At 39.3% G+C, this 24632-nt stretch overlaps 1 protein-coding gene across 2 annotated transcripts in view; it reads right to left on the reverse strand.

The window, feature by feature from the left end:
- Positions 1–24632, reverse strand: part of YPEL2 (yippee like 2) — a 955069-nt gene that overhangs the window by 80885 nt on the left and 849552 nt on the right. The window contains exon 4 of one of the 2 annotated variants that reach the window (XM_044054270.1): positions 8424–8540. In XM_044054270.1, the coding sequence (XP_043910205.1) occupies positions 8451–8540 (90 nt within the window). In that variant the 3' untranslated portion in view covers positions 8424–8450. Of the gene's footprint in view, positions 1–7210; positions 8541–24632 lie in introns of those variants that run through there. The other variant, XM_044054271.1, reaches the window with a different exon arrangement.

Consider the following 24632-nt stretch of genomic DNA (forward strand, 5'->3'; position numbering starts at 1 on the left):
CTTGGACTTTAGTGCTGCAGGTACTACACCAGAGGGACTAAGAAGCAATGATGAGTGGTCCGAGAAATCCACTTTGGGCACAGCAGAGTCACCCATTGGTTGCAGAGGTAGTGATAGAGCTGGCCTGATCAAAGACATCCAGGACATATACTTCTTTCAGACAGGGAAAGGAAGAACCAAGGAGATAAATATTTGCTCCATGGTTCAGCCAAAAATAGTAACAGCAAGACTGGTAGCAGTGCCTGCTCAAGCTGGTAAAGCATGTGACCATCCAAGTCAAGTTTTATGGTAAAAATTAAAAAAACAAAATCCCAGTATCCTCTCCAAAATGCAATTATTTTACATAGCAATGCAGAAACTGAACTTGAAGTGGATGACTTGATGGTACAGAGGAGGCTGGACATCCTATGTATCCAAGAGACAAGATAGAAGGGCAGTGCAGCAACACCACTTGGCTTGGGATACAGAGTCTACTACTCAAGAGGAGGACAGGCTAGAAATGGTGTGGGAATTGTGGTGAAAGAGAGGCTTCAGAAGACAGTGAGATATGTCATCAGAATTAATGACAGACTCATGGCAATCAGACTCCAGCCTAATGATAGGGTAGTATTCATAATCTCAGCCTATACTCCACAACAGGGTTGTGATAGTGAGGAAAAGAGTGCATATTCAGACAGTAGTTGCAGGACCTACTTGAAAAAGCAGGACAGCATGAACTGGTGTTGATAATGAGTGACCTGAATGCAAATATTGGGACAGACAGAACCGGATATGAGGACTGTCCGAGTCCACGTGGGTGGAGCAACAAAAATAAAGAAAAAAGGTCATTCTAGACTTCTGTCTGGGAAATGGCTTGATAGCAGCCAACACACAGTTCAGAAAGAGTGACAGTCACAAGATCACATACAAGAGTGGCAAACATGCAACTCAGGTAGACGTCTTCCTAGTAAGGAAAGGGCACTGGGGTAGAATCAGTGATTGCAAAGTCAGTGATTGCAAAGTCATACTAAGTAAACAGTCGGCCTAAAGCATTACCAATGGTTGCCACAATCAGCTGCAAGTGGAGGCCAGAAAAGGCTCTAAGGTCAACAGAGACCAGAATGAATACTAGGAAGCTGATTGGAGAGAAAGTGAAACAGTTTAAGGAATAACAAAGAGCTCTAGCACCCTAAGAAAAGGAGGAAATAGGTGGAATTAAAGAAGAATAGCAGTGCCTCAAAAAAGCATGTGTGAGGACTACAGAACAAATATGTGGCCAAGTCAGGTATGGAAATAAGATACATAAGGAAAGCAGGTGGCGGAATGCAGAAGTCCACGAAGCCATCAAAAGAAAGGGGGAGTGCAGAAAAAAATGAGGGAGCTATCAAAGATGGCTGGCTAACAAAGAAGCTAAGAAAGGAGGCATCAGAGGCACTCTACCACCTTCTGGAAAGTAAGGCAGTAGATCTCAGAAAGAAACTATATTAGGTTTTAAGGCAAAAACAGAAAGATGGAGAAGGCAAAGCCATGGCCTGAAGCTCAATGCCAAAAAGTGTATTGTCATCCCCTTTGGTAAAAACGCTGTACCCATGAACTACCACATAGCTGGTAATCTACTTAATGCCGAAAATGTGATGAGACCTTGGGACACAGGTGGACAGTAGTCTCTCCTTTGATAATCACATCGCCACAGTGGTCAGGAAATCCTGCTACGTGGCTCATCTCATCACAAAAGGATTCTCATCCAGAAAAAAAGAGGTCATTGTTCCCCTCTACTCATCACTCATTAGACCCATTATAGAGTACAACACCCCTTTTGGTATGTACCTCACAAGACATCTACAACAACTGGAAAGACTACAGAAATACCTCACAAAGAGGATTACTGGCCTCAAACAGATGCCCTATGCAGACAGTCTCAAAAAACTACAGCTTTACTCCATCGCATATCGCCTACTCAGGGGCGATCTCTGCCTAACATACAAAGCTATGTCAAACCCAGAGCTGTTGGACATGCTCCACTTAAAGAAATCCCAATCCCTCCGAGCTACACTCTCTAGGGACCTAAACCTTGTCACCACAATAAGCAGAACATGGTGGCGGGATAGATTCCTGTCCCAGAGATTTCCCATACTCTGGAACAGACTACCTATCTATGTCAAACAGAGCTCCTCATTAGCACTCTTCAAGAAAAATCTTGATGACTGGATGGGAAATGGGAAATTCACCCCAGGGATCACTTCTGTGGCTCTGCTCGACAGGGGCACAGGAAAATAATTTTCTTGGGTGGCGAAAGCCAGGGTACATTTTTTGGCTAGGCTTATATAGGCCCTAGGGCAATAGCCTAGTACCTACCTATGAAGACAGTCAGACACCCTTCATAATGGATGCCAGCAACAACTTGCTCACCAGTTCACAGGACATCAAAGACAGATGAAAAGAGTACTTCCGGCAGGTTCTGAATGAAGAAAACCCCACAGAAGCTGTACTGCCCCAGACACAGTCTACAATGAAAGAAGAAGAAGAGGAGTCTACTCTAGAAGAAGTAAGAATAGCACTAAAGAAAATTAAGTCAGGAAAAGCAGCGGGCTCAGATGAGATCACAGCAGATATGATAATGATACTGGATGAGGTAGGGGAGAAATGGTTCCTGAGGGTACTCACAGCAGTATGGAGAGAAAGGCATATCCCAGATAACTGGAGAATAAGCATACTTGTGCCAGTGTACAAGAACAAAGGTGACATCCACAACTGGTGGCAGTTTAGAGGTATCAAACCCCTGTCACATTGCATGAAAGTTCTGTTGAGGGTGACTGATAAATGAATATTCAGAGGAGTAGAAAGATGGGAGATGAGCAGTTCTGATTCAAATAAGGATGCAGCACAACCGACCTAATGTTCGCAATGAGACAGATAGTTTAGTAGAAGCTAGAGATGAGGGAAAAGTCTATCTGGCATTTCTGGACTTGGAGAAAGCATATGACAAGGTCCCAAGAAAACTGATTTGGGCAGTACTGTGGTGGTTTGAAGTCCCAGAAACATTGGTAGAATTAGTGCAGGCTATGTACAAGGACCCAATGATTCAAGTATGAACAGTTTTCGGTCTCACAGTTGGGCGAGTGTGGTAGTGGTTGTGCACCAGGGTTCAGCTCTGAGCCCATCGCTGTTCACGCTGGTGATGGACTACATTAGCAAACAGGCCAGAGGGGACAGATCAACAAAGTTGCTGTAAGAAAACAATGTGGTATTACAGACAGACTCTGGGACAGAACTTCAGCAAAGGACAGGGAAATGAAATGCAAAACTAAAGGCACATGGGATGTAATTAAGTACAGATAAGACAGTGGTAATGGCAGCGAATTGGGGGAATTAGAAAAAGCTGAGAAATTAAGTAGAAGGGAAGATAGTGGAACAGGTAACTAGCTTCAAGTATCTGGGAGGGGTGGGTGAGAAGAAGTCTGAATGAAGAAATCAAAGCTAGAATCAGAGGGGCTGCAGTCAACTGGCATAGTGTCAAGTGTAGTATATGACAGAAGAATTGCAAATAAGCTGAAAAGTAAGATGTACGAAACAGTGGTGTGACCAGTACTACTGTGTGACACAGAAACCTGGGCAGTAAAGGCAGAGCAGATGAAGAGGTTAGAGGTGATGGAAATGAAGTGCCTGAGAATGGTGGCAGAATGCACACTGTGGGACAGGCAAAGAAATGAGGACATAAGTGCAGAAACCAAAGTAGCTCCAATTGCAGATAGAATCAAACAGAACAGATTACTGCAGTTTGGGCACAAGTGCAAAAGCAGAAGATGATCTAGTGAAGACGATTTGGGGCAGACAGGAAGAAGGTAAGAGAAAACAAGGGCATCCAGCAAAAAGGTGAATAGATTGTGTGAAAGAAGATCTGCAATAGTCAGGCATGAGTGATGAAGAAGGCAGGAGTGTGGCATGGAATCAAGCAAGATGGCGCAAGTTAACAAGACATCCCGACTCCATGTAGAAAAGGGGAAAAAGGGGTTGATGATGGTGATGATGTAGACACAAAAATAGCAAAAAGCATTTACATACAGGTTTTTTAAACAAGCATTTTCATAGGTTCATAGGTAGGTACTAGGTTATCTGCCTGAAGGCATTTATAAGCCTAGCCAGAATGTGTTGGCTTTCACCGCCCCCTTAGATTAGTGCCCTGTGCCTCTGTCAAGCAAAGCCACTGAAGTGATCCCTGAGGTAAACTTTCTATTTCCCATCCACTCGTCAAGGTTTCTCTTGAAGAGTGTTAGCAAGGAGCTCTGCCTAATGTAGATTGAGATCTTGTTCCAAAGTATGGGAAGTCTCTGGGACAGGAATCTATCCCTCCGGCACGTCCTATTTATTGTTGTGATGAGGTTTAGATCCCTAGAGCATGTGGCTCGAGGGGATAAGGTTTTCTTTAGGTGGAGGATGTCCATCAATTCTGGGTTGGACATGGCCTTGTATGTCAGGCAGAGATCACCTCTGAGCAGGCAGTATGCAACCGAGTACAGCTGGAGTTTCTTCAGTCAAGCTGCAAAGGGCACCTATTTGAGGCCAGTGATCCTCTTGGTGAGGTACTTCTGTGGTCTTTCCAGCTGTTGCAGGTGTCTTGTAAGGTACATCCCAAATGGGGCACTGTACTCTATGATGGGTCTGATGAGTGATGAGTAGAGGGGCACAATGACCTCTTTTGATCTGGATGAAAACCCTTTTGTGATTAGGTGGGCCACGTAGAAGGATTTTCTAACCACTTTGGCAATGTGATTATCAAAGGAGAGATTACTATCTACTTGGGTCCCCAGATCCCTTATTACGTTTTCCGTATTTAGGGGACTACCACCTATGTGGTAGTTTGCAGGTGAAACAAGAAGCTGCTAACGTTGCCAATAACTAGTCCCCAAAAATATGTAAAACAGTATTTATTTAAAATAACACCGAAAATTCATTAAAGGATAAGCGCTTTCGTCACAATGACTTCATCATTCATCAGCTATACTTAAACACTGAAGGGCCTACTTTTCATACAGAATATACATTTTTTTTGCCTGTGTTCTATCACACAAGCAATACAGTGTCCTATTAAAAATAAACTTTGGCATTAATAAGTAATATGAACTGGCAGCTGTAGTGTTATCTGAAGTAACCTCTATCAGGTAATTTGCATGTCTCTGAATCACTGTTAATTACTGCAAGTACAGATGAGCACTTTCCTGTGGTAGTTAACAGTGGTGGCCAATGTATCATGTCAGCACGGGCACCCCCACCATTCTCTCTCTCCTACACACACACACACACACACACACACACACACACACACACACACACACACACACACACACACACACACACACACACACACACACACACACACACACCATATCACATACCTGCCCCTGTGTTGTTGCAATGTCTTCACTGTCTTCTTTTTCCTGCCCTATAAATTAAGGATGATTACAACCAGACATTAATGCTAGACATCAGAATTTCATCAATCAGTAAATGCATGATAGTGCAAAAGCGGTTACACTAGTGACTTTCTAAATCTGCAGGACGCTCACAAAGTTGAACTGCAATGTCAGCAATGCAATCGCCTGGAGTGGGAATAGAACCCAAACCTTCTGGTCTTCCAGCACCAAAGGCAGGTGTGTTACCTACTGCATTACTGACACATAACTGTGATGGGATCTATCAGATCATAACCCAGCTTAATTATGTACTCTCAAAATGGATGCCAAGGTTCACCTTTCAAGCTTATATAAGAGTATCCACCTTATTATAGCATGCCATAACTAGTAAAACACATTTTATAACAATTTTTTTCTTCAGATTCTCACTTCTATAACAAGGCAGATTCTTTTAATTAATAAGTTAAGGCAATAACTTTCATTTCAGGCTGAAGCCTAATGCTAAAACCGTCAACACTGTCAAGTTATCGGTAAGTGTAGAACAAGAATTACCAAAATAAGCCATGTTAAACTGCTAAGAGAATTGCTTTACAATACTGCAATATTTTACCTACCCAGTTAAATGAAATTCAATAGCAGTGATTTGTTTTTGTAACTAAAAACGCATATATTTTTAATCACAGCGTGATATTTTCAGCAGTACTAATGTCTCTGTATCACTATATGTGGTTACTGTTATCTCATTATTTGCTATTTCCTAAAAGCCTGATTTGGTGGTGGGGGCTGCCATGGTACAAGATTTCATTTTGCCAAAATTGTCAGCTCCCCGATGTAATTCTATACAGATAAAAAATGTACTGCAGTGAGAATAACCTTTACTATAGTAATTTAGCTCTACATTGATTTTTAATGATACCACATTCATTTCCTACTTTGACTGTCTCTGGGAAGGAGGGCAAAGGTATCACTTGATTTTTGTCAGTGGCTATCTTTTAAACTGCATTTTAAATTATGTGTGAAAGTTAAGGTTGAAAAATAGCTTATTTAGTGATTTTTATTCGGACTCAGAAGCACACTTCCCAAACACATTTTCCACTTCATGTGTGAAGGTGGTCATCTGGGACTGATAATACACATTAAAATACTGACTTACATTTAGTATGTAGGTTTGAAACTGTCTACTAACAATACAGCTATTTTAAATGGCCTAAATACTTATTTTGCATAATCAGGCTCATAAATGTCTAAAATGCAACTAACCTTCCCAGTTTAAATGATAAATTCCAAACAAAATTTAATTTGACTAAGACTCAGAATGATGTGCAAGAAAACTGCTGGGGAGAAACCTGTGACATACTCCGTTTTCTCTTTATGTGGCAGTCTCAGAATTGAATTAAAGGAAATGAAATGCATTTTGTTGACAGAAAACCCTGACATCATGCTGCCCTTTAAATCAGAAGCATTTTAGCTACAGAAAAGTAATACATTCACTATTTAATGCAGTTACAGCAGGGGTGGGGTGGTCCTCAATGAAACTCCCCAACACCAGTTAAATCAAACTTTTAACAAACAGTCCCTAGAGGGTTAATTATAATGCCATTTTACTCTGACTGTAGGTGAAAACAGCAAGCAGTATGCCAAAAAGAGGCATGTGTCATGTTTTACTACAAGGCATCAGGAATTTAAATACTGTTCCAAAAATGAACAAGGATTCTCAGAAATGGGTTATCATATTTGATGATGTAAAAGTTGCATGCATTTTACAAAATAAGGTATGCAACAAAATAAATAAAAAAAAAAACAAATGCCCAGTTGTTGGATTAATTCTATATTTGATGTTTATTTCTTAGATTTGTTTTTGCATCTGCCCTTCCTTGTAATGGTGTTACTGTTTAGAATTTTTGCTGCACATATCTGATACAATTACCACAGTCTCTCTCAGATACCTATAACATTGTGGAAGTAAAGAAATCTATACCGCTCTGGAGTTACCTTCATTACCAGCAACACTGCTAAAGGGCTGTCGACTTTTCTCCCAATAATTTATCATTGTACAAAATAATCTTGACAGTTGACTCATTACATACTCTATGGAAATACAGAAATAAAATTCTGTACTTCTCTCACTATGAGATATTAACATAATGGCTGAAAATGTCATAGTTGGACTACTGATTTTCTTTTCATATTTCACTCTAGAAATTCATTTAAAAGCAAAGAGTCATTTTCCCTACGCAAAACACTGCTTGAACAATTTTGTGGTACAGCAAAAATGGTGAATAATTTCTTTGCAGCAGATGTCCCTATCCCTTCTTTTTTTGAACTGGGTTAACGTCCACTTTGCGTCTATCAAAAATGATATTTGGGAGACTTTTATATTCCTTTGCTACACAGAAACAGTACTGCAGGGCATTTTGATGGAAGATGTAATGCTAGTTTACCTTCTGTGTTAGAACACACTGCAATGTGACTTAATATCGGTATCTGTAAACAAATGGGAAAAACTTTGGTGATAACTACTTTATGTTCCTAGCAAAAGTTTTAACAAGGCCCAACTGCTGCAAATAAACCAGAAACTCCTAAGGCTCAACAAACTAGGACTGAAGCCAACAGCAGCATTTCATTTGGCCTACCCATTTTCTCCTTCAAACTTTTGTTTTCGCCCCTGTTCTATTCTCCTTTCATATACATGCTTAGCCAGCAAAGCTATTCAGTCCATGTCACCAAACACAGATTCAAGAACACAGTTAGAAGAATATAAGGAAGTGGAATGTTGTTCTATACTGGTGCTCGTTCTTTCAGCTGAAAGTAGAACAGAGCAGGTATAACCAGGGACTCAGCTCACAAAGAGATAGAAAGCAAAAGGAGACAGAGATAGAAATAGAAAGGCCAGTTGCTGACATGTCAGAGAAGGTCATCAGGGTGCTCTGAACACCTGGCCTCCAAATGTATTTAGTCATGCACGCAGCTACTCTCTCTCACATTCTGGAACTCGGATAGCTGGACAGCTCTAGGCCACTCTCTCTCTCTCACTCGTTTTTGTTGCTGTTGCCACTTTCTTCATTCCCAGCCATTATCCTTAATCATGTGAGCTAACTCAATGATGTACTTTCCTTCTTTGTATTTCTGGCTGCTTTCAAAGGCATGTTCCTGAAAAAAAAAGATAAAAACAAATCAGTTCACTGACTTGCTCTACTGCAGGCAAACTTGATGAGATATTTATTCAGTTAGTGTTCAGTAATTCTTAAAGCTCGAATCCTAAAAAGGATCAATGCAATTTTTTAATATATACTGTAAAGGGATGCTTATCCATCTAGACAAGGGTATCTTACTGAAGAGAACCAATAGGCATCCAAGTTTAAGCCTCAATGGCGGACTGTTTACTGCAACCACAAAGTAAAGCTACTGGACAAGGTTGAGGATAATTCAAAATCCTTTGCAATGGGCCTATGGAGCTTAGCCGCTTTTCATGATGTCAGACTGCATAGTTAAGAGGTATGTTTTGCCATAAGTTCGCATGAGGGAGTTGAGAAAATAGAAAATTAATGGGTATGAAAAACAAGAACACAACTACACACATGCCCATGCACACACACATACACACACACACACACACACACACACACACACACACACACAAATAAATCATGAAAGACAAATATGTAGAAAAAAGAAAGTGAAAAATATAAAATATGATTTGATGAGTATTTTAGTTGTAGTATCTGTGATATACGATTCAGACACTAGGGCCCCACTCTGAATTTTCTTCAAAAAAAAAAAATTCAGAGGCCCTCTCTAACCAGTTTTTATTTTTTTATTTATTTATTTTTTTGGAATATAATAACTGCTATCAATTTCATCCCTAGCACTTCAAGTTACACTGTAACCCCTCCTTAGGTACAAGATACCTGAAAGGGATATTCCATGAACCTACACATTCTTTTTACTTCCTGTTTGTGCAGTGACATAACACTGGCATATATGTTTCACTGCTCGCCCTCATAAGATATCAATCATCATTCATCCCATTGAATAGACTGCAGGATGTAGGAAGCCTTCCATTTTCTGCTAGGGTTCTCCTAAGGTGGGATCCACTGAACAAGTCCCCCAACTTAGATGGGAAAAAAAAATCAGCATTGCCTCCTCCTCCAGCTCTCCAGCTAATTGGATACATTCCTACACCTGGATCGCTAGTGACATAGTTGCATGCCCTGTCCCTCTAACAACTCTCCCACTCAGGATGTTCCTGTATAACACATTCTACACAGACTGCTCCTTATAGCCATGAAGATCAACCTTCTAATCATGTAAACATTAAAAAAGTGCAAACCACCTCTTTCAAATTTTCAAACCTTAAGCTCTCAGTATCTCTGATGTGAGGTGCATTTCAGTAAAGAATATCTATTCAAATAAAAAATAAATAAATAAATAAAAAGGAACTGTCACGTACTGTGCACTCTAGAACCAGTCTCAGGTACTTTATCTCCATAATGTTCAGCTTCCTCAAGTGCTCTGCTAGAATGTGTATTGATACTGCCTGGAATAGAATTGCCATGGTATAACAAAAATAGATGAAGATAACCATTTTGAAATGGTCTGTTTTGACATGGGCTGTCCTTTCTTTGTCCCATCAAAAGAAATAAACAGCTGATCTGCTTTCCCAAAGGGCTTAGTTCTGTTGAGATAGTATATCAGCTGACTATGCACATCAGACTATGTGGAATCTTTTTTCCCTGGTTCTGAAGTTCCGGATGGAGCACTAAAACACTGATGGCTTGATTTAAGATAAACTTTGGACATAGAGGAGGGATTTGTTCTTAATGTGGTTCTATCTCTATGGAAGACCAGCTAGGATCCACCTACTATGAGAGCTTGCAACTCAGACTCTTCTTGCAGATTTCAGAGCAATAAGTAGTAGAGTATTCCATGTGATGACTATTAAATCAGCCTGATGAGCCAGTTTAAAGAGAGACAGTTACATTTCCCAGCACAAAGTTAAGATCCCAATTTTCCTGATAGCCTCGGAAGCAAAAGTCTCTTCAGAAACTGCTTTACCAAAAAAACAGAAATGAGAGGGGAAGAATCCATGGGCAACCATGCTGAAATGGTCACTAAATAAACCTTAACAGAGGAAGAAGAAAGGTCAAAGGAAAGTAACTCTCACAAATATTTAAGAACCAGTGGAAGATAATCTGATAGGTTATTGGCAAGGCACCAGCTGGAAAATCTTTTCCACTTGTCAAAATAAGATTTCCTAGTAGCAGACTTTCTTGCCTTTTTTAGCATCTGCTGCATGTACTCATGAAAAATGTGCCTAAAATGGATCAAAACGGAATCACTGTATCATCCAGGCAGTTAGTTGAACTTGTTTGAACTGGGGTGTATCAAACTCTCCTTTGTCTTTTGTAAATATGTCTGGTTTGTGAGGAAGCTTGTCAAAATTGACCTTGGCCTACTCTATAAGAAGGGACAACCAATGTTATGGGCCAAAAGGGAGTAACCACAATAATTTTTGTGGAGTCCACAGTGAAAGGGTGGAAATGTGCAGAGGAACATCCCTGACCACAGGAATAAGAATGATTCTGTGTTCCAGACTTGCCAGAAATAAGTCCAGGTGCAGACGTGCAGAATATGTTTAGCGGTCTCTTTTGAAAGACGGCAAACAGAGCTATAGGAAGTGTTCCCCACAAATACATCAATTCCTGGAAGAGTCCTTCATTCAATTGTCATTCAAAAGGTCTGTCCTGGTCCTGTTCAGCTTGTTTTCCACTACACTTTCCAGTAATGAAATGTAAGACATTTGTGGGGTTAACCCATATTGAAGAGCTATCTCTCAAACCATTGTAGCTAGCCTGCACAGAGGGTAAGACCTGGTGTCCCCCTATTGTTTATGTACTACATCACTGTGGTGTGGCATATAAATCACCTGTACAAGTCCTTGGGACCAGAAACGATGATGAGATTTCTCTATGACGTTTGTTTTGGTCTTTCTGAAGAGTTCCACAGCCCTTGCACCTTCACCTCCACAGAAACCATACCCTAAGCAAAATTGAGACGTCTGTAGTTACAGACTGATTTGCATCAGGACAGGATAAGGGGAGACTTGGGTTTTGAGCCACTTGCTGTCTCCACCAGTTCAGTTCCTTTTTGACAAAGCCCAAAATTGATATATGAAATTCTAGAGGATGTGAATGTTGGGTCACTGTGTTTTTTTTAAAGAAAACCTTTGAATTTTTCTCATTTGTAACCTGGCAAGTGGAATCATGAGAACTACAGAAGCCATAATCTCTAGGATCCTGGGATATTCCCTTGCCGAAGCCTGAAAATGATTAGAAAAGATCAAGAAAGTTTCCAGACAAATATCCACCTTTTCCTGAGTAAGAAAATTGTTTTATTTATTTATATATTTGTTTAATTTATCTTTGTTGACTGGGAAAGTCTGAAAGGATACGTACCCTTTTTCAACAGAGACCTGGGGAGAAAAGCTCCAATATTCACATATAAAGACAGTATACAATATTTTTTCATTTTCACATTGTATATAATATTCTCATTTTGGTGTGGTGGTGCTGCAGTAGCACTGTTGCCTCACAGTAAGACGCTGTCTGGTTCGACTCTCAGTTAGAGCGTCTTCTGCGTGGAGACATGCGTGAATGGGCGTACCTTCGTTGAAGGTTGTGCGTTAGGGCTGGCAACTCAGCACGTAAAAATCAACTGCCAATCATTAGCGGACCGGAGTTCCGCTGTGGCGACCCCTAACTGGGAAAAACAGAAAGAAACAACAACATACATTTTTGCATACATAATTAGCTGCAACAGATGATTAATGCTAACCTTACATCATACAATTTGTGACTATAGGAAGAAAGAAAAATAAGAGATATCCTGAGCATTTGCATAAGGTTGTAGCAGTCAGAAATACAAAGGAAAAACAAGGGAAGACAAAGACTGACATTTGAGTTGACATTACTAAGTAGTGGTACAATGAGGGAAAATGAGGATTAAGTAGGAGTGGGTAGTTAAGAGATATAATTAGTTAAATATTTACAGTGGGAGATTAAAGGAAAAGTGTATTATACCATGACCCCCCCCCCCAAAAAAACGTGCACGCTGATTGGCCAGCGTGCACATTGTAAATCGAGTTATACTAATGGAAAAAGGTACGGTCGCCCGGACTTTTTTCCATTAGTATAACTCTACTTTTAAAGCACTGTCTCGCTATGTTAAATGGGTTTAACATAGCGAGACAGCTTTAAAATAAGTAACGGAGATCTTCGTTGCTTATTTTAAAGCTGTCTCGCTATGTTAAACCCATTTAACATAGCGTGACAGGTTTTAAAAAAAAAAGCAACGGAGAAAGCAAGATCTCCGTTGCTTTTTTTACTGTTTCACTATGTTAAATGGGTTTAACATAGCGAGACAGTTTTAAAATAAGCAACGGACATCTCCGTTGCTTATTTTAAAACTGTCTCGCTATGTTAAACCCATTTAACATAGCGAAAACAGTAAAAAGCAACGGAGATCTTGCTTTCTCCGTTTTGCCCACAACTCTGATGTACTGTGCAGGCGCGCAGTACATCAGAACTGCCGGATGCCAGACATCTGTGGAAGGGCAGTAAACAGGCATTATACTATGCCATTATTTAAGAAAAGTAATAGTTTCTTTTCTTAAATAATGTCATGTATAATAGCAATAACCACGCCTGGGTGTGGGTAATGCTGGATTACCCACGGTTGGCTTTGTTTGGTCTCGGGCCGCCTCGGGACCAAACCACGCCAACCGTGGGTAAATCCAGCATTACCCACACCCAGGCGTGGGTTATTGCTATAATAATCACCATATGAGAATTTGGTAAAGAGCAGCTACTGTTGTCAGAGATATTGCAGCTTGTATTTTCTTCTAGTTCACAAATTATCCAGGTTTAGAGCAACAGTAGAGCCAAGTACATTGCAGTTGCTGCTTTAGCAGACTTTTAAAACATTAGTTGTTTTCAGTTGCTTTTAACTCTAGTGGGATGGAGGTCAACAGTTTTGAGACCAGTGAGAATAGAGTGAGTTTCTGGCAGAGGTTTTTGAGTTACAGCTAGAAGGATTTGTTACTGGAGGATAGTATTTGTTGTTGCTGTACGGAAGTAATATGCTTTTTAGAGAGGTGCAGCTATCTGGCTTGCAGATAAGTTTGTGGCCAGTAGTGAGTTGACAGTAGGTTAGCTGATTTGGGAGTTCTAGCCAGTTTGGATCCTTTAGGAATTGTGCAGTGGTGGGTTTTATGAGATGAATATGACGTGACTCTTGCCATTTTATTATAGCATGCATCAAGTTTGGACTTGAGTGTTTTATTGAATTAGTGAAGAAAGGTGATGCATATAACAGAGTTGGGAGTAGGTAGATTGCTGCTATGGATTTTCTTGTGGATACTTTAAGATGCTGACTTGCTCTACACAGGGATCCTATTTTTGTTAGTTTGGTGAATAAGTTGATCATATTTCAGTTTGTCATCTACAAGTACTCCACGCAATTTGGCTTTTGTGAGAGTTTCAATTTTTGTGGTGCTAGATGTGACAATATGGAAACTGTATTTTAGAATATTAAATTGTTTTGGTTTAAAGAACATTAGTTTAGTCTATTTACATTTGGCAGTAGGTTTTGCAGTGCCTAGCCAAGATATGACAGATAAGCAAGACTCTTGGGTGATTTCCTGGAGGATTTGTAGTATTGAAACAGAGGAGTTGAGGGTTGCAACATTTACATACTGAGCTATACTTGCTTTTTTGTGGTGGTGTGGAGTTTATTTACAAATGTATTAAAATAGAAGTGGGCCCAGCACTGACCCTTCTGGAGCTCCAAATCTGACTGGAAGGAAAGATAACTCTTGTTTCTATTTTACTGGCTGATGCCTACTTGTGAAACAGCTATCAAACCATGTGAGAGATGACTGGTTTAGACACAGGAAGGAGAGTTCGCTGAGAAGTTTTTGACGGGAAACTGCATCAAAGGCCTTTGACAAATCCAAGAAGAGTGCTGATAATAGGTTGTCATTATTTCTTTTGTGGTTGATATCATTGGTAAAGCTAAAAAGAGCAGTAATTGTGCTATGACTGGGACAGAAGCCATGTTGGTTCATGAAAAGTAGGTTACTTTGGGTAAGATATTTGAGGAGCTCTAGCCAATTTACTTCCTTTACGACTGTGCAGTGGTGGGTTTTATGAACATATTTTAATATTTTTGATCGTTTTGTTAGTATAAGTATGGGTCTACAGTTGAATAGGTCAGTTGAACTTCCATCTTTGTGAAGTGGAATTAAAAAAAGATTTCTTCCAGATGGCTGGGATATTGCTTTCTTTTATGTATTAGTATAATGACAAGGAAAGCTAGAACTTCGGAAGTAAATTTTAGGTAGTCTGTTGGTAAGCTGTCTGCTGCTAAAGTTGTTGGCTTGAGTTTTTGTAGGCATTTTTTATGCTGCTAGTTGAAAATGGTTGGAAAGAGAAGGCTATAGTATCGTTGTTAGATAAGGTTGAGGTAAGTGAGGGTGGTGAGAGAGTTTTGTTTAGTAAGAGAGACTATTGAGTTTATAAAGTGGGATTTGAACTGGGTGGCTATATTCTCTGTGTTGTTACTGGCTGTGGGTGTGGCAGTAGCTGTCTGGATGGGGTGTAGTAGTTTGTTTATTTAGGACCAAAATAGCTTGGGGTTGTTTTGGAGTTTGATAGGTTCATAGAAGGTTACTAAGCTAACTACCCTAGAGCCCTTACAAGCCTAACCATATTTACTCCAAGTTGCAGCAATTGTCAGCGGTTAGGTGAGTGAAGTTTGCAGAGTAAGGGTCTATGGTAGTTAATGCCATCTTCCTCTGACCTGGAGGGACATGGGCGCCACTCTAAGAGTGAATTTGCGGTCACCCATCCATTGATCTAGGATGTGTTTGAAGAGAGTCAGGGAGGTGCTCTGTTTCACGTGAACTGGAAACTTCTTCCAGAGAAGTGTCAGTCTGTAGGAGATGTATCCACCTCTCCAGCATGACCTGTTCATGTCAGAGGCTAGATTAAGATCCCTGAAGTGAGTGACCCTCATGCAGTTTGATTTATGAATGTGTAGCATTTCTATCCAGGTCAGGGCAGAGACTGCCCTGTAAGCCAGGTACAGGTCACCCCTTAGCAACCTGTATGAGACCGAATGCAGGGACAGGGCATTCAGTCTTTCTGTGTAACACGTTTGTTGTGTACCCTGTAATTTCTTGGTGAGAAACCTCTGTGATCTCTCCAATTGTATCAGGTGTCTGGTGAGGAACATGCACAAGGGAGCACTGTACTCAATTACTAGTCTGATGAGCACCAAGTATAATGGAACTATAACATCCTTAGATATAGCTGTGATGCCTTTACTTATAAGATGTGCCACACACAAGAATTTCCTTACTACTGTGGATATGTGGTGGTTAAAGTTCAGGTTGCTAGTAACCCGAGTACCTAGATCATGTACCACTGGGTCTACACTTAAGCGGGTGCTGTCTATAATGTAGTCTACACTTCAGTGGGTGCTGTCCATAATGTAATTAGCAGGGATGTCAGCTTTCCTCAAAGAGAATAATAATGCATTTATAGCTTTAATCCATGGCTTAGGCACCAATCATTAGTCTGTGTTAATCCTGTCTGCAGTAAATTAACATTGTTGGGGGACTCAATGATTACTCACAATTTGCAATCATCAGCGAACTTGGTCAGCCACAGGCCATCCAACTTTGCCTGGACTTCTGAGAAATAAATTAGAAGCAGTAAAGGGTCCAGCAGAGAACCTCGCGGTATGCCACTGGTGACTGGTTTATTGCTAGAGGTGAAGTCACCCACTTTGACAGTATGTGTCCTGTCAGTGAGCCATTTGACTAGGGGTTAATTCCCAACTGGGAGAGTTTCTCTATAATACCTGAGTGGGGGATGGTGTCAAACACCAAGATAGGCAATATGCACCATATTTCCCCTCATCCAGGGCCTTGGTGACTTTCTCAAAGAAGTCAACCATGTTTACCATGTTTAACAGACATGATCTACTTTTAATATATCCGAACTGGGATGAGACAGAGTTTGGAGATTATCTATGTCCTTGTTAATAAGGTCGATAATGATTCTTTCCATGCCCTTGCAGATAAGGCTAGCCAAGCTTATTAGCCTATAATTCCCAGGGTCGGTTGATGGTCCCATTTTGTGCAGAGGGATTACTGTTGCTGTCTTCCATTCCGTCGGAACACAGCAGGCCTGTGGTTAAACAGGGATCCAAGTGGGTCTGCTAAGTCACATTTTAAGTTGTAGTCCAAAAGTGAGGAGTGCACCAGGCTGCAAATAAATCTCACCAAATCTTCCACAGACTGTCCTTTATTAAGACAAACAGGTATAAAAATAGACAGGTAAGCGCTTTCGCGTTGGTGTAACGCTTCTTCAGACCTTTAAAGATGTATGAATAATGCATCCCTTTATATACCATAGTACATTGCACCTTAATTGATTAAAGACCACAAGGTGTAGTTGATGTAGTTAATGATGCTTACAAATTCAAACAAGTCTGAGTATAAATATCTTACTAAATTCTACAAAGCTTATGAAAGCACATATAGTAAACTTGTGAAAACACACATAAATAGACTCGTGAGTTAAAACACATATATTAAAACATATATTAAAACATATATTAAAAACATGTATATTGAATACATAATATAAATGTGTAGAATTCAGTGGTTCAAGGGTCTACTGGCTAGAAAGGGTTTGAGGGATATCTTATCATTGAGCCCATAAAAATGGGCTTGTAGCCTAATAATCCATTTGTTCTCTATCCCTTCTGTGTGGCTTTTAATGTTACCTAGCCTTTTAGTTCTTGTTAAAGTCTCAAGGACCATGAATTTAAAACAATGTGAAGATCCTTTATCTAAAACATGTCGTGCTAGGGCATTTGTTGTATTCTGTTTATCAATTGCATAGATGTGTTCTCTTATTCGCTCACGTAATGTCCTATTGGTTTTACCAACATAAAAAAGTGTACATTGTTGGCATTGAGCGAGGTATATAACATCTCTAGTTTTACAACATGCATATCCCTTGAACGAATATTCACGTCCTGTGTGTGGATGTATGAATTTATCAGTTGCAGCTATATATTTGCATTGCTTACAACTTAAACATGCAAAGGTTCCTGTCTTATGTGGAAAAGTATTGACCTTGTTAAGATTTTCATAACATAGTCTCCTATCTAGGGACTTCATGTTTCTATAAGATATTGTTGGTCTAATATCAACTAAGTCTTTTATTTTCTCATCCATGAAGAGTAATTTCCAATTGTCTCCTATAACCTGCCTTACTTGATTATTGATATTAGTATAAGGAATAATCAGTCTGTTTACTGCTGGGGGATTGGTTTTGATGTTCAACCCATCATTATCATCTACTCTCCTTAAAAACGGAGTGCCCTTACCTACTCTGTGAATATCCCCATGAATTAGTGCTTCATGTACTTCTGTCTCTTTATAGCCCCTTTCTAAAAAATTCTTTTTAAGTATAGTCTTCTGTTTATTAAAGGTAGACTCTTGAGTGGTTAATCTAGAGGCCCGTAACATTTGATTCTTGGGAATGTTTTTGTGTATATGTTTGGGATGCATGCTGCTACGGTGCAGTAAGTTGTTTTTCCAACATGTCTTCCTAAATAACTCAGTGTCTATGCCATGGGTTCCCTTAGTTAGCTTAACATCCAAAAATACAATCTCCAAAACAGAGTAGCTGCATTCAAAATTCAGAAAATCAGTAGTGGCATTCAAGTATCTAACAAAGTCTGTTAGTAATGTAACTGATCCCCCCCATACAATACACACATCGTCAACAAATCTACTATAATGTTTTAAGTGTTGACAGTATAAAGCATGATTAAATACATAAGTGTCTTCCCATTGTGCCAACACCAAATTGGCATAGGTGTTGGCACAAGGGGTCCCCATGGCTACCCCTTGGTTTGCAAAAATACTTATTGTCATAGAGCAGAACATTGTTCTCAAGAACTAATTCTAGGAGGCTCATCCATTTCATAACATCTGTATTAGCTATGTCATGTGCCAAAAGGAACTGACGCACATATTCAGTACCAACACCATTTGGTATTGATGTAAATAATGATGTCACATCAAGTGTTACAAGAATGTCATCACTTGAAAGCAACTGTAATCTGTTTAAGTCAGATAATTTCTCTAAAAACTGTTGCGTGTCCCTTAAAATATAATTAGTGTTGGTCACAATCGGTTTGAACATCTTATCCAAATAGATGGAAAGTGGTTCTGTGAGCCATCCTTTGCTAGATACAATGGGTCTCAAAGGGGGATTATCTCTGTTTTTATGCACTTTAGGGAGACCCCTAAAAGTAGGAACCAAAGGATTCTCTACCGTAAAATAAACATAGAGTTCCTTGTCTATAGTTTTACATAATAACATATCGTATAGCGTACTATGTACTTCCCTAATTAAATTATTGAGTGCATTCCAGTCAAGGGAGTGTATGTATCTTTGTCCACCAACATTCCTTGCATTTTTTTGGTGTATATGTTCTTATCCATAATGACAATGGCGCCTTTATCAGCCTTGCGTATAATGATGTCATTGTTACTCTGTAAACTAACAATAGCTTCCCTCTCATGCAACGTCAGATTGTGAAACTCGGTTTCAATTTATTATTATTATACAAAGTAAATAAATCACTTTCGCATGCCTTCTCAAAGGCTTCCAAGAGGGGATGAGGCTGTGGTATAAAAACAGACGGTTTCTTAAAATTAAAATTATTGGATGCTATAGAATCAACATTCAAATCATTATGTCCATACATTAACTTCAACCCTAAATTTCTGGTGAACAATTTAATGTCCACCAGTATGTCGACAAAGTCTGTTGAACAAGAGGGGATAAAGCTTAACCCCTTGTTCAATAATGAAGTTTCATGAAGATTTAGTTCATACCTTGAGATGTTAATAATCAGGTCATGTTGGTAAAGTTCATCATTTTCTTCTGGTATGGGACAAATTCCTCCGTGTTCTTTCTCTTCCTGTTGAAGGGTGACAAAGTTCTTCTCTCGAACGGTTTTATCGGTAAAGGGAAAGAAGGAAAACCTTCACCTTCACCGAATATCTCATCTTCAGAAGCTCCAATAAAAGAGTCTAGCCTCGTCTGTTTCCTTCGTTGGTCTTTAGCCACAAAATCACTTGTGGGACCAAGTAGTGCATGAGTGTCCCTATTATCTGAGTTGGCAGAATGGATCATGGCTTCTACAGTGATTCGCTTCGGTTTCACAGCCACAGAAGTAGAAACCGGAGCGTTTGTAGTGATACTGGCAGCTTGTGTCGTTGTGTCGGTCGGTATAGCGTCTTCATTTGATGACATCATCAAAGGGGCGTTGCTCACTGGTAGTTTACTGTTCTGAAGCACTGGCTTAGATTTAAAATTAGCGACTGTGTAGTTCTGCCGATTACCCAAAGGCTGCTTCTTATCCCTTGGCCAAGCAAAGACCTGGCCTTTTTGGAAATCGAAAAAATCTCGTTCCAATTTTCTCTTCTTGTCTTGTCTAAGTTTATTGTCGAGTGTCAACAAAAGTTGTTTGAGATCTTGATACATACTGCTCAGTTCATTTTCATTGAGCAGTTTCAACAGTTCACCTTCTATAGTATTTATCTCTGTTAATAAATTTTTCTCAGCCAGGCAATATTGTTCAATTAAAATGTTGATATAGGCAAAGCTGGTATCCAGGTTAAGTTTCTGCCAGGTGGAAAGTAATTCTGGATACTCTGTTCCAAAGGTTGGCATTTTTAACACCCTTAAACCTCGCGGAACCAATTTAAAACTCAAGCATGCCTGCATATGTAATTTCTGCCACTGTATATTCCTTAATCTCTGCATTTTAGTCTCAAGACGTCTTGTTAACAGTGTAACCTCCATATTATGTTTCATGTTGTTAGCTGCATCCTCAGTATTAGCTAAATCACGAACAGTTAATTTGAGTAGCGGGTTCTCTCTCATTTCTATCAGCGTAGCCATACGCTGAGTATTTAATACTTCATGAATCCGTTCACTGTTAGATGATGCAGGTTGTACAGCCATGTCTCAGCAGGTAATCAACGAAGAAAAGTAGGTAAAAACAAAGTTACCTGACAAGCAAAGCACCCTCAAAACGAAAAAATATCAAAATGTAGTCCAAAAGTGAGGAGTGCACCAGGCTGCAAATAAATCTCACCAAATCTTCCACAGACTGTCCTTTATTAAGACAAACAGGTATAAAAATAGACATAAAAATAGACAGGTAAGCGCTTTCGCGTTGGTGTAACGCTTCTTCAGACCTTTAAAGATGTATGAATAATGCATCCCTTTATATACCATAGTACATTGCACCTTAATTGATTAAAGACCACAAGGTGTAGTTGATGTAGTTAATGATGCTTACAAATTCAAACAAGTCTGAGTATAAATATCTTACTAAATTCTACAAAGCTTATGAAAGCACATATAGTAAACTTGTGAAAACACACATAAATAGACTCGTGAGTTAAAAACACATATATTAAAACATATATTAAAACATATATTAAAAACATGTATATTGAATACATAATATAAATGTGTAGAATTCAGTGGTTCAAGGGTCTACTGGCTAGAAAGGGTTTGAGGGATATCTTATCATTGAGCCCATAAAAATGGGCTTGTAGCCTAAGAATCCATTTGTTCTCTATCCCTTCTGTGTGGCTTTTAATGTTACCTAGCCTTTTAGTTCTTGTTAAAGTCTCAAGGACCATGAATTTAAAACAATGTGAAGATCCTTTATCTAAAACATGTCGTGCTAGGGCATTTGTTGTATTCTGTTTATCAATTGCATAGATGTGTTCTCTTATTCGCTCACGTAATGTCCTATTGGTGCAATGTACTATGGGATATAAAGGGATGCATTATTCATACATCTTTAAAGGTCTGAAGAAGCGTTACACCAACGCGAAAGCGCTTACCTGTCTATTTTTATACCTGTTTGTCTTAATAAAGGACAGTCTGTGGAAGATTTGGTGAGATTTATTTGCAGCCTGGTGCACTCCTCACTTTTGGACTACATTTTGATATTTTTTCGTTTTGAGGGTGCTTTGCTTGTCAGGTAACTTTGTTTTTACCTACTTTTCTTCGTTGATTACCTGCTGAGACATGGCTGTACAACCTGCATCATCTAACAGTGAACGGATTCATGAAGTATTAAATACTCAGCGTATGGCTACGCTGATAGAAATGAGAGAGAACCCGCTACTCAAATTAACTGTTCGTGATTTAGCTAATACTGAGGATGCAGCTAACAACATGAAACATAATATGGAGGTTACACTGTTAACAAGACGTCTTGAGACTAAAATGCAGAGATTAAGGAATATACAGTGGCAGAAATTACATATGCAGGCATGCTTGAGTTTTAAATTGGTTCCTGAGGTTTAAGGGTGTTAAAATGCCAACCTTTGGAACAGAGTATCCAGAATTACTTTCCACCTGGCAGAAACTTAACCTGGATACCAGCTTTGCCTATATCAACATTTTAATTGAACAATATTGCCTGGCTGAGAAAAATTTATTAACAGAGATAAATACTATAGAAGGTGAACTGTTGAAACTGCTCAATGAAAATGAACTGAGCAGTATGTATCAAGATCTCAAACAACTTTTGTTGACACTCGACAATAAACTTAGACAAGACAAGAAGAGAAAATTGGAACGAGATTTTTCGATTTCCAAAAGGCCAGGTCTTTGCTTGGCCAAGGGATAAGAAGCAGCCTTTGGGTAATCGGCAGAACTACACAGTCGCTAATTTTAAATCTAAGCCAGTGCTTCAGAACAGTAAACTACCAGTGAGCAACGCCCCTTTGATGATGTCATCAAATGAAGACGCTATACCGACCGACACAACGACACAAGCTGCCAGTATCACTACAAACGCTCCGGTTTCTACTTCTGTGGCTGTGAAACCGAAGCGAATCACTGTAGAAGCCATGATCCATTCTGCCAACTCAGATAATAGGGACACTCATGCACTACTTGGTCCCACAAGTGATTTTGTGGCTAAAGACCAACGAAGGAAACAGACGAGGCTAGACTCTTTTATTGGAGCTTCTGAAGATGAGATATTCGTGAAGGTGAAGGTTTTCCTTCTTTCCTTTACCGATAAAACCGTTCGAGAGAAGAACTTTGTCACCCTTCAACAGGAAGAGAAAGAACACGGAGGAATTTGTCCCATACCAGAAGAAAATGATGAACTTTACCAACATGACCTGATTATTAACATCTCAAGGTATGAACTAAATCTTCATGAAACTTCATTATTGAACAAGGGGTTAAGCTTTATCCCTCTTGTTCAACAGACTTTGTCGACATACTGGTGGACATTAAATTGTTCACCAGAAATTTAGGGTTGAAGTTAATGTATGGACATAATGATTTGAATGTTGATTCTATAGCATCCAATAATTTTAATTTTAAGAAACCGTCTGTTTTATACCACAGCCTCATCCTCTTGGAAGCCTTTGAGAAGGCATGAAAGTGATTTATTTACTTTGTATAATAATAATAAATTGAAACCGAGTTTCACAATCTGACGTTGCATGAGAGGAAGCTATTGTTAGTTTGCAGAGTAACAATGACATCATTATACGCAAGGCTGATAAAGGGGCCATTGTCATTATGGATAAGAACATATACACCAATAAAATGCAAGAAATGTTGATGGACAAAGATACATACACTCCCTTGACTGGAATGCACTCAATAATTTAATTAGGGAAGTACATAGCGCTATACGATATGTTATTATGTAAAACTATAGACATGGAACTCTATGTTTATTTTACGGTAGAGAATCCTTTGGTTCCTACTTTTAGGGGTCTCCCTAAAGTGCATAAAAACAGAGATAATCCCCCTTTGAGACCCATTGTATCTAGCAAAGGATGGCTCACAGAACCACTTTCCATCTATTTGGATAAGATGTTCAAACCGATTGTGACCAACACTAATTATATTTTAAGGGACACGCAACAGTTTTTAGAGAAATTATCTGACTTAAACAGATTACAGTTGCTTTCAAGTGATGACATTCTTGTAACACTTGATGTGACATCATTATTTACATCAATACCAAATGGTGTTGGTACTGAATATGTCGTCAGTTCCTTTGGCACATGACATAGCTAATACAGATGTTATGAAATGGATGAGCCTCCTAGAATTAGTTCTTGAGAACAATGTTCTGCTCTATGACAATAAGTATTTTTGCAAAACAAGGGGTAGCCATGGGGACCCTTGTGCCAACACCTATGCCAATTTGGTGTTGGCACAATGGGAAGACACTTATGTATTTAATCATGCTTTATACTGTCAACACTTAAAACATTATAGTAGATTTGTTGACGATGTGTGTATTGTATGGGGGGGGATCAGTTACATTACTAACAGACTTTGTTAGATACTTGAATGCCACTACTGATTTTCTGAATTTTGAATGCAGCTACTCTGTTTTGGAGATTGTATTTTGGATGTTAAGCTAACTAAGGAACCCATGGCATAGACACTGAGTTATTTAGGAAGACATGTTGGAAAAACAACTTACTGCACCGCAGCAGCATGCATCCCAAACATATACACAAAAACATTCCCAAGAATCAAATGTTACGGGCCTCTAGATTAACCACTCAAGAGTCTACCTTTAATAAACAGAAGACTATACTTAAAAAGAATTTTTTAGAAAGGGGCTATAAAGAGACAGAAGTACATGAAGCACTAATTCATGGGGATATTCACAGAGTAGGTAAGGGCACTCCGTTTTAAGGAGAGTAGATGATAATGATGGGTTGAACATCAAAACCAATCCCCAGCAGTAAACAGACTGATTATTCCTTATACTAATATCAATAATCAAGTAAGGCAGGTTATAGGAGACAATTGGAAATTACTCTTGATGGATGAGAAAATAAAAGACTTAGTTGATATTAGACCAACAATATCTTATAGAAACATGAAGTCCCTAGATAGGAGACTATGTTATGAAAATCTTAACAAGGTCAATACTTTTCCACATAAGACAGGAACCTTTGCATGTTTAAGTTGTAAGCAATGCAAATATATAGCTGCAACTGATAAATTCATACATCCACACACAGGACGTGAATATTCGTTCAAGGGATATGCATGTTGTAAAACTAGAGATGTT

This window comes from Protopterus annectens, chromosome 13.part0 (assembly GCF_019279795.1).
Source record: "Protopterus annectens isolate FY-2018-M chromosome 13.part0, PAN1.0, whole genome shotgun sequence".
Taxonomy (NCBI): domain Eukaryota; kingdom Metazoa; phylum Chordata; order Ceratodontiformes; family Protopteridae; genus Protopterus; species Protopterus annectens.